This window comes from Prorops nasuta, unplaced genomic scaffold (genome assembly GCF_024137725.1).
Source record: "Prorops nasuta isolate Cenicafe-Biocafe unplaced genomic scaffold, Cenicafe_Pnas_1.2 PNAS00068, whole genome shotgun sequence".
Lineage (NCBI taxonomy): Eukaryota > Metazoa > Arthropoda > Insecta > Hymenoptera > Bethylidae > Prorops > Prorops nasuta.
Genome location: NW_027116865.1, coordinates 63,128 through 74,929, shown reverse-complemented (window position 1 = coordinate 74,929; position 11,802 = coordinate 63,128). Strand labels below are relative to the sequence as shown.

The window sequence follows — 11,802 nt, the reverse complement described above, 5'->3', positions numbered from 1 at the left end:
TGGATGCTGCAGCCTTTTGTAGGTGCTGCAACTGCTCCGTATCTTCCGCCAATTTTGCCATTCTCCCTGGCAAGAATACCCAATCGGTTGTTGACAGCTTTACAATGATTTTCATTCCATATTTTGTCATAATTTTGTCCACTTCGGAAATATCGTACTCTTGATTTTCCGTCAAGCTATTTAATTTCACAAAATTTTTTGGAATGACGCTTCCCAATTCATTGATTTTATTGAAATTCATTTTTATCTCTATGAAAAAAAAAAAAAAAAAAATGATTAGTCTCATTAAAGTTAAAAACTCAATTAAATAATGCATGTACTAATCGAATGAAAAAAAAAAAAAATATCCTTACCTTTTTTATGTAACAAACAAGTTTCTTTTTAATGCGTTCAAACACACACACACAAACTTATTTTTTCTTAATAGTTTAAGCACGCGTGGTACGACTATGCAGCTCTCGTTTAACAGACTGACTTTTTATATGAACGATATTGTCATATATTAAGCGTATGCAATGTTTGGAAGGGGTAATTTTTGTTTATTTTTTTTCTTTTTTACTTGCGATGAATTTCCATTGTGATTGATCTATAGGTTTATCACAGTATAACACAATAGGAAAAAATATCTATGGATATCACTATACGGGGATTATTCAGAGGGTATAGTGTATCCTTCTTAATTAAGAAAGAAATAATGGAAGGGGTAATTTTTTTTTTTTTTTTTTATTTGCGATAAATTTCCATTGTGATTGACCTGTAGGTTTATCACAGTATAACACAATAGGGAAAAATATCTATGGATATCTCTATATACGGGGAGGGTATAGTGTATCCTTTAAGAAAGAAAGAATGGACTTCTAATGTAATTTCATATTGAAAACAAACGATAAAGACTCTCTCTCTCTCTCTCTCTCGACGGGATTTCTTCAGAGGCTGCATTCAGTCCTCGAACGTTCATCAGTGCGGATAGTAAAGTAGAAAATTAAAGAAATGGAAAGTGAACGTTGTTTAGTGACAATAAATCTAGTAGAGGAGGAGGAGGATAAAAATCAAGCAGAATCGATGTCTGATTACATCAAAAGAATTAACGATTCTCATAATCGTTATTTTGAAGAATATGAAGCAATGCTTCATCATAATATGCACATGAACTGTAAGTACTTATTTTAATTTCTTTTAAAGAAAAAAAACCCTACCCATCCATACAGATTGTTTATTTCAATAAATAGAATCATAAAAGAATTTTACGACACATATATTTGAAAACTGTTAACAATCCCACTATTTGACCAATTTTTTTTTTTTATTATTATTCAAAACGAAGAATTACGAAAAAAAAATTTTTTTCTTTTATTTTTTACCAGCCATTGCTTTAGAGGAGAGGGAGGAAGAAGAGGAGATGGTGGAAGAAGAGGAGATGGTGGAAGAAGAGGAAGAAGAAGAAGAAGAAGAAGAAGAATTTGTGATTTTTGTAAGTATATTTGCTTTGTTAAAATAGTTATTACAATATCAAAAAAAAAAAAAAAAATAACAAAATGTTTCTCAAATATGTCCCAGGTGAAAAATATGGCCACACAAACGGAGTCCATTGCTACAAGAACTGAGGCTACGCAAATGGAGCCTCAGATAGATCTCACACCACATTACTGGTGTACAAATTGTACAAAATATGGTCACCTACGCATCAATTGTTCACTACCAGAGTGGTGTAGCATTTGTCATAAATATATACATCATGCAATTGAATGTAAAAAAAATTTCTAAAAAAAAAGCATTGTAAATAAAACCTTTTTAATACTTCAATAAATTATAATTAAAAAAAAAAAAAAAAAGATTCCCTTTTTTCTAACTTACGAAAAAAAAAAATATGGGGGAGCGATCACTGGATCGCTCTCTACGAGTATTCTCTCTCTCTCTCTCTTAGACGTACACTGCTTAACGTAAGAGGGGGGAGGTCGCATCATCGCACTACTCTCTCTCTCTCTCTCTTGTATGGCTTAACGTAAGGGGGATGGGGGGGGCTCTCTCTCTTGTACGGATAAACGTAAGGGGGACCACGTGTGTACCCTACTATTCTGCTGGAATCTCTCTCTCTCTCTCTCTCTCTCTCTCTCTCTCAGGCGTCCACTGCTTAACATTAGAGGGGGGGAGGTCACGTGTGTACCCTACGAGTTTAACGTCGGGGGAGGACGATGCGCATGCGCACAACCGCGCACGAGGAGAGGGGGCAATTCCCCTACTTCCCTTGCCCCCGCGGGACCCCGACCCCCTCGCCACGCGGTCCCAGAACCATCCTAGCTACTCTACTTACCACTACTATTGTATTATATTATATTACATAAATTATTATTATTATTATTATTACAAAACATTATTCTTATTTATCCACGAATTATCCGTTTTATCCATTCCTAACCATTTTACAAATACCTTATTCCCTTTCTTACGCAATATCTTCTCTACCAAGTATACATCAGGATTAGCTGTTTTTAAAAGTTCATATTCATAAAATCCACCATGTATGTCTGTACCACGAGAATCTCTAAGTAGATACGTGGCAGTATTTGTCCTTTGCACTTTTGTAATTTGAAATATTTCAGTAGTCCAATTCGGTGTGTAACCTTTAGCAAACGCATTTTTGTATTTACTGATTCGCACGAAATCACCAGCCTTGAACTTGGTACGTCCAACGATCTTAATGTTGCTATATACAGTAGCAAGCAGATGCTCAGCATGCTCAGGTTTTACGTCAACGGGTCGCATTCCTATAGTACGATGTCTTCGCGCGTTATAATCATCCACCAACTGTTGCAGTATATTCCGCCATTTGTAATTACCGTCCAGTGTAAAACGTTTCCACATTTCGGTTTTTAACGTTCGATTCCAACGCTCGACTATTGACGCTTTTAACGTGCTGTACGTGGAGTAATGATTTATTCCACGTTTTTTCATGAGCAGTTAAAACTCGTTGTTGTAAAATTCTTTACCAATATCAGTTTGCAAATTTTTGGGACATCTTCCACTCTTTAAAATTTTTCCCATAGCTGTGGTCACTTCCTTACCACTTTTTGTCTTAAGCGCTACTGCCCAACCATACTTCGATAAGGTATCAATCACTGTCAGAATATAGTGATGACCAGTATCAACGTAATAACGCATATCAACAAGGTCAGCCTGCCAGAGATCATCGAAACCACGTATTATGACTTTTCGTCGTGGAAAATTTCTTCTCGCAGGGACATGTAACTCTTGCACCAGTTGTTTCTTTTCTTCACTCACGATTTTCCCCGATTCTCTTTTTACAACCTTTCCCCCAGGAACATATAATTTCTGTTTCTTTTCTTCACTCATGATTCTTTTTCTTTCGAAAGCAATCGATTATCATGAGTATATAATGTATGATAGTAGACATACTATGCCGATTCTAGCCCCTCCCCCACTCCTCTCCACTCGGATGAGCCTGGTTGCGAGGTAGTGGGGGGAGCCAAGAAGTGCTAAGTGGTGGTGGTGGGGGAAATCGGAGGCTCCACGTGAGCTCGCAGCAGGTATAGGCGAGAGGGTTGCGGGGGTGCGGGAGGATACTTGCAGCATTTTGACGTCACACCCCCACTCCTCTGACTTCAGGCCCCAGTTGGTAAAAGCAGTTTCCCAGATGGTAAAACAGATTCCCCCTGCGTTGATTTTTTCGCTCGCATAACCTTGAATCTTTGCAGCATATTACTGACCCCGCTGAAGCCGCTTTACCCTAAATGTAGCTGAGTGTGTTACTTTTTTCCATAGCTCAGCAATTTTTAAACTAATATATAATAGCATGTGCAAATATTTGACTTATTCATTGTGTGCTTGGGGTGCAACTTACTGTCCAGTACTCTCTCGAGTAAATAAATCGGTTGAGGGAGCAGGGACAACAGTTTAACACAATTTTTCCAAAAAAATCTTGAAGATTGAAAGGATGGCTCCAACATTTGTGGATTTTCAAGGTTTTCGATTGAAAGATAAATCATTCATAGTGAAAGAATTTGCAGTCTTACGCGATGGAAAAGTGTTTCACATTTTATTTTCACCACCGTTTCCATATACATGGTTAAATGAGGCGGAGATAAAGCAATCAAAGTAAGTATAATTGATTCTCCAAATGTATATCTTTTTAAATGATGAGTTTCTTGTTTTTCATTCCATCTAGCTGGTTATATTATAATCATCATGGTTTAAATTGGATGGATGGTTATTCGCCTTACTATAGATACAAAGAGGTTATAAGGAAATATGTGAGTTCAAATGAGGATGAAGAGATTTTCGTGAAGGGACTCGAAAAGAAGAATTGGCTTAGTAATATCTGCGATTTTGTTATAAGTGATATCGATGAATATGAGTGGGGTGATTTTAGACTGAAAGATAGTAATAGCAATACATACCTACCTACATGTCTAAAGCATAATATTATGTGTGCGTTGAGGAATGTTTATTATATGAAATTTATGTATGAGAAAAAGAAGGAATAAATAAATCAGCTTGAAAAATCAATTTCCATTATTGTATCAAACTCCTGCAGTATTCTTATTGTTCTGATTCACGGCACGTGTTTAAAATAAAGAATCAGCATATTGGATATCTGATACCTGATTTTTTTCCATTTTCAAACGATTTTAACATTCACACATACACATAAATAGATGACTAAGTATATCAAATTTCATCCTCATACGAATTATAAAAAGATTCATCGCGGGTGAAAAGTTTCATTATAGTTTCACCCAGCGATTTATTGTTGGACACGAAGCAACTTATCAGAGATCTTCCAGTGATCATACATTTACAAAATGTATACCGAACTTCGAAAAAAGTTTAGCTCAATTAGAACAGAGGATGAATACTCTACATGGGTTCGCGAATGTCGTGATTATATTCAGGAATTAAAAAACATTGATCGAAATGCTTCAGTAGGTACGCGACAGAAACACTTTGCCGAGATCGCGAGCATTAAATGCCTCCTCCTCCGATCGGCAAAGGATAAGAGTTTCATTAAATTTGGTTCTGGCTCCAATGCAGCGGAAGGACTCATTTGGGAGGAGCTTGAATCAGCGTTTAATAGCCGAATATGCAGTGGTATGGTGATAAACTCAAATTATATAGAACCACGTGATTTTCTGTTAAATGCACAAGAAATTGTACATACCCGTGTAAATAAAGTATTCTGTAGTGTAAATTGTGTTAAAATAAACTGTGTGTTAAATGGACAATTTATTAGTAAGGTTATTAGTGATGATAAGAACATTAGTACAAAAAATTATGTTTTATATAAAACTGATAATTTTAGCGATTGGAATAGGCAAAATATTGTAGAGACAATATTGAATGACTTGAGCGAGTTTCAAGAACGCGATAGTGGATGGGCTTTGGAAAGAATATTGAACTTGATAGTCAATATAAATCATTATAATCCACTGCGTGCTGGATGTGGAGTCAAATTACCACCCAGTATAATACATAAAAGAGCTGTGATAAACATTGATAATGAGGATAGTGCATGTTTTGCATGGGCTGTGACGGTAGCGCTTTTTCCTGCAAAACCACCCGCCAAAACCTACCGTACATCCTCCTATCCGCATTATCGGTCTGTTTTAGACGTTGGAAGCTTAACCTTTCCAACCACTCTGAAACAGATCCCGAAATTTGAATCGGATAATGACATTTCAGTCAATGTGTTCACAATGGAGGAGGAGGAAAATGAAAGCAAAACTGAAATAAACATCACACCTCTTCAGCTAACGAAGAAGAAGCGATCGAGACATGTTAATCTCCTTCTTATCACAGATGACCAAGGAAATGCACACTTTCTATGTATACGAAATCTTTCTAGATTAATAAGCAACCAGACAAATAAAAGGGGAAATACTAATCATATTTGTGAACGGTTTGTAATGGATGTACAAATATATGTATACATAAATATTATATTCATACTAAAATCATATTCATTTTTTTGTTTAGCTGACTACACTATTTTCATACGGCAGATAAACTTCAGGTTCATGAGAGGGATTGTGTGCAGCTTAATGACAATATCCGTGTCATACTGCCAAAGAATGCAGAAGACTGTTGGGTATCTTTTAAGAACCAGAAGAACAGTGAAAGAGTGCCGTTTGTCGTCTATGCAGACTTTGAATGTTTACCAGAGAAAATTGACAATAGTAGTAATAGTAGTAAAAATAGTTACGATTATCAGAAACATGTACCTTTTAGTGTAGGGTATTATTTAAAAAGTGCTCGCAATGCGTCACTCTCATGTTATAATTCACATCGAGGTGCTAATTGCATCGAATGGTTCGTATGCGAGCTCGAGAGCATTGCACGCATCGTCAGCGAAAAATTGAAGACTGTAATACCGATGAATACTCTTAGTGATGTTGAAATTTCGCGGCACTACAGTGAACCTAATTGTCACATTTGTGGAAAACCGTTTCTTCCAAATCAAGTGCGTATTCGCGATCATGATCACCTAACTGGTAGATATAGAGGACCGGCTCATAATAATTGCAACTTAAACTTTAAAGACTCGCATGTTATTCCCGTAATATTCCATAATTTATCCGGCTATGATTCACATTTTATTTTTGAGGCGATCGTGAATACGCTTGAGGGATCGGTAAATTTGCTGCCTGTAAATAAGGAAAAATACACTTCATTTAGTAAATATCTGCGAAAGTATAATATACAGCTAAGATTCATCGATTCGTTCAAATTTATGGCATCCAGTTTGGATAAATTGAGTTCATATCTGAATAGATCTCAGCTGAAAAATTTAGAGTCACAATTTTCGGAATTAAGTATTGAACAGTTCAGCCTGCTTACGAGAAAAGGTATTTTTCCTTACGATTATGTGGATAACATTACTCGCTTGGAAGAAACGGTTTTACCTGCACGAGAGTTGTTCTACAATAGACTGTCTGATAGCGATATCACGGAAGAAGCATATAATCATGCCAAAGAGGTATGGACCAAATTCTCTGTGACAACACTCGGGGAGTACAGCGATCTTTATTTAAAGACCGATGTCCTATTGTTGGCCGATGTTTTCGAGAGTTTTCGCGATAGCTGCATGAAAAATTATAGTTTAGATCCTGCTCACTATTATACGCTTCCAGGCTTCACTTGGGACGCGATGCTCAAGCATACGGGAATCCGTCTGGAACTCTTCACCGATGTGGACATGTTGCTTTTTATTGAACGCGGTATACGCGGTGGTTTGAGCCAGTGCTCCCACCGCTATGAGAGGGCCAACAATCGGTACATGCGAAACTACGATCCGACGGAACCGTCGAAATACTTGACGTATTACGACGTTAATAATCTATATGGATGGGCAATGTGTCAACCGTTGCCAACCCACGGTTTCCAATGGATCGATGACGCTGCCAATCTCGACATCCTTAATGTGTCCGAGGATTCGTCCGAAGGCTATATTTTGGAGGTGAACTTGGAATATCCACGCGAGCTTCACGACAAACACTCCGATCTACCATTCTGCCCGGTGCGTGAGAAGCCGCCAGGTTCACACCAGGAGAAACTGCTCGCAACCGTGGACGATAAGACGCGTTATGTGATACACTACCGTGCTCTACAGCAGTGTATACGTAACGGTATCGTCTTAAAACGCATTTATCGCGGTTTAAAGTTCCGGCAGTCCACCTGGCTGAAGGCGTATATCGAATTAAATACACGCTTGCGGACAGCCTCGAAAAACGATTTCGAGAAGAATCTCTTCAAGCTAATGAACAATGCAGTATTTGGTAAGACTAGGGAAAATGTTAGGAATAGAGTTGACGTGAGGCTCGTAACCAAGTGGGAGGGAAGATACGGGGCGGAAGCGTTGATTTCCAAACCGAATTTTCACAGTCGTGCGATATTTAAAGAGAATTTGGTCGCTATTCAATTGTCGAAATTATCCGCGAAGTTTGATAAGCCCGTGTACGTAGGCATGAGCATTATAGATATTTCAAAAACCTGTCTGTATGAATTCCATTACGATTATATGCTTCCTACATTCGGCAGTAAATGTAAAGCGATGTATACCGACACGGACAGTCTAGTGTACAGTATCGAGTGTGACGATGTTTACTCGGTCATGAAACGTGATCTGGTCAAATTCGACATCAGCGATTACCCTCCTGATAATCGGTACGGCTTACATCGAGTCAATAAAAAAGTGCCTGGGCTAATGAAGGATGAGAACAATGGAAAGATCATGACCGAGTTTGTTGGACTGAGAGCGAAAATGTATACCTTTAAGGTGCAGGACTGTACGAAAATTACCAAAAAGGCTAAGGGGGTCAAAGGTTATGTTATCGATAGAAACATAACTTTTGACGACTACAAGGATTTTTTGGATAATTTCACCGTACAGTCCCGTAACCAAAATTTAATTCGTTCGAAATTGCACAAGGTGTTTTCCACTACTCAGCGAAAAATTGCTCTCAGTCCGTATGACGATAAACGTCACATAACACCCGGTTCTGTAGCGACTCTACCTTGGGGACATTATAGGTTAAAAGAGTAGATTTTAATAGCTGAATTTATTGTATTATATTATATTACAAAAATTATTATTATTATTATTACAAAACATTATTCTTATTTATCCACGAATTATGCGTTTTATCCATTCCTAACCATTTTACAAATACCTTATTCCCTTTCTTACGCAATATCTTCTCTACCAAGTATACATCAGGATTAGCTGTTTTTAAAAGTTCATATTCATAAAATCCACCATGTATGTCTGTACCACGAGAATCTCTAAGTAGATACGTGGCAGGATTTGTCCTTTGCACTTTTGTAATTTGAAATATTTCAGTAGTCCATTTCGGTGTGTAACCTTTAGCAAATGCATTTTTGTATTTACTGATTCGCACGAAATCACCAGCCTTGAACTTGGTACGTCCAACGATCTTAATGTTGCTATATACAGTAGCAAGCAGATGCTCAGCATGCTCAGGTTTCACGTCAACGGGTCGCATTCCTATAGTACGATGTCTTCGCGCGTTATAATCATCTACCAGCTGTTGCAGTATATTTCGCCATTTGTAACTACCGTCCAGTGTAAAACGTTTCCACATTTCGGTTTTTAAGGTTCGATTCCAACGCTCGACTATTGACGCTTTTAACATGCTGTACGTGTAGTAATGATTTATTCCACGTTTTTTCATGAGCAGTTGAAACTCGTTGTTGTAAAATTCTTTACCATTATCAGTTTGCAAATTTTTGGGACATCTTCCACTCTTTAAAATTTTTCCCATAGCTGTGGTCACTTCCTTACCACTTTTTGTCTTAAGCGCTACTGCCCAACCATACTTCGATAAGGTATCAATCACTGTCAGAATATAGTGATGACCAGTATCAACATAATAACGCATATCAACAAGGTCAGCCTGCCAGAGATCATCGAAACCACGTATTATGACTTTTCGTCGTGGAAAATTTCTTCTCGCAGGGACATGTAACTCTTGCACCAGTTGTTTCTTTTATTCACTCACGATTTTCCCTGATTCGCTTTTTACAACCTTTCCCCCAGGCACATATAATTTCTGTTTCTTTTTTTCACTCATGATTCTTTTTCTTTCGAAAGCAATCGATTATCATGAGTATAAAATGTATGATGCATCCTAAACATTCACTTTTTGGATCCATCATTAATCTTGCTGTTTGTTTGCAAAAGTTTTGCCTTAATCTCCTGTATTTTTTTATTTATTCTTTCTTCAATTTTCTCCTCCAATTTAGCTAAACTGTGTTGCAAGAACTTTATATTCACAGCACATGTATTATTATCAGAATCAATAGTCAAATTTACTATTTTTTTATTATTCAAATCCAGTGCTCTTTTAGTCACATTTAATGTACCAATATTAAATTCTTTCCTTATGTTAAAACCACTACCAAATTTGTTAATTGACATATTGACGTGTGGTACGCAACTGAAGAAAATGTTTATAAACTGTACCCTTTTATAGAATAAGATCCTCTTCACGCAACTCTTCTATTATTGACTGTATTTCATTATGGTGGTTTGTATGACCTGCGGTGGTTGATGCTATTAAAAGTCGCAATCGATCAACTAATTCATTAGGATCGTTCCAATGTATATAGTTTACAGACTCATCAGTAACACGCATAAATCCACTACCAGCTATCACTCGTTGTGATGGTACTTTATTGTAAATTAGTGGTTGAATAATTTTCTTATACTTTGGACCCTTATTCCTTTGAACCTGTTGGTAACTATCATTTGCTCTTTTATATGATTTAGTTTGTTCAAGGATTTGCTTATATATGATCTTGTCATCAATGGTGTAGAGCTTTCTATCAGGCTCTTTCATGAAGATTAATTCAAAAAGCCCTCTCGTACCAATATAGCGCTTTTTATCAATTAAAATATCACATTCATGACTAATATCAAATGTACATCTTCCCATCACATATTGGTTCCTTTCATCTAATGTAACTCCGAAACCGTGATCGATTTCATCTTTATTACCGAAAAGGAGCAAATGCATATAATGACGTGCAATAGGTGGAAATGATCTCCAATCTATGGAATGATTTATTTGTTTTTTGAGCAATCCTAAGGTTTCCTGTCTTGATGTTGAATGTGATGATGATGTAGACTCTTGTCCTGGCTCTGAATGTAATGATGCAGATTCTTGTCCAGGCTCTGAATGTAATGATGTAGATTCTGGCATTGATTTCATTGGTAATATTGATTTATCAAAAGTAGATTTTTCATCATTATCATCATAGATCATCAATGATTTATTTGTAAGAGTACCGTCATTGTTATGCAATTTCTTTTTTTTCTTGATAATATACTCATAGGGGGTTGAAGTATGATAACGTTTCCGCTTCTTGTCATGATTTAGATCAATGTTTAAGTCATAAGATTGTTCATTGCTATTATCTGTTTGCATAACTAGTTTTTTCAGTGGATCAACAATTGGTTTAAAAGATTCATTCAATCTACTTTCCACCATTGATCTTTCCGATTTCAGTGCGCGATGTTTTTCACGAATCACCTCACTCGTTTCAACAATCTTCTTAAGTAGTGACTTTTCATCCATTTTTTTTATAAACTTTTAATTGTTTAAGCAGTCAATGTGCTAGTTCAATCGATCTTTAAAGCTGTTCAATCAACTAGTTTAGCAGTTCGACCGACAGGTTCAGCGGTTCAACCGACCTGTTTAGCGGTTCGATTGACCGGTTTAGCGGTTCGACCGACCGGTTCAACGGTTCACCTGACCGGTTTAGCGGTTCAACCGATCTGTTTAGCGGTTCAACTGACCTGTTTAGCGGTTCAACCGACCTGTTTAGCGGTCCAATCGAGCTGTTCAGCGGTTCGATTGACCGGTTTAGCGGTTCGACCGACCGGTTCAGCGGTTCAATCGAGCTGTTTAGCGGTTCAATCGATTGGTTCAACGGTTCACCTAACCAGTTTAGTGGTTCGACCGACCTGTTTAGCGGTTCAATCAATCGGTTTAGCGGTTAACCGACCTCTTTAACGATTCGACTGACCGGTTTACCGATCCAAGTGACCCGTTTATCTGTATAACTGGTTTGCTTAATAATGTAACTGGTCCGTTTTGTGTAATTAAAAGCTTTACACTGTTCAATGCACTACGTTAAACTAACACTTTCCAGCACTGATATGATGCTTTATGCTACTCGATGGTTGCATACTCATTGAATCCCTTCCGATATCGACCATTTTGCATACCACTGTCCTTATCAATTACTAAAAATCCATAATCTTCC

At 37.3% G+C, this 11,802-nt stretch overlaps 1 protein-coding gene across 1 annotated transcript; it reads right to left on the bottom strand.

Annotated features, from left to right (window-relative positions):
- Positions 1–8,615: 8,615 nt before the first annotated feature.
- LOC136784755 (uncharacterized) lies at positions 8,616–11,024 on the bottom strand. The gene is made up of 3 exons (XM_066745643.1): positions 10,823–11,024; positions 10,473–10,585; positions 8,616–9,500 (listed from the first exon to the last, which is right to left on the bottom strand). Exons 1-3 carry the CDS (start codon positions 11,022–11,024, stop codon positions 8,616–8,618), a joined length of 1,200 nt encoding a protein of 399 aa, XP_066601740.1.
- Positions 11,025–11,802: the final 778 nt, after the last annotated feature.

Excerpts from the sequence above, each read along its gene's own strand:
- LOC136784755 (XM_066745643.1), bottom strand. The coding sequence starts at position 11,024 with ATGGTGGAAAGTAGATTGAATGAATCTTTTAAACCAATTGTTGATCCA. Across the intron at positions 10,586-10,822 it reads GAAATTGCATAACAATGACG|ATTGGAGATCATTTCCACCT; the intron begins GTACTCTTACAA and ends ATCATTCCATAG. Across the intron at positions 9,501-10,472 it reads TAGATGAAAGGAACCAATAT|TTACATGTCCCTGCGAGAAG; the intron begins GTGATGGGAAGA and ends CTGGTGCAAGAG.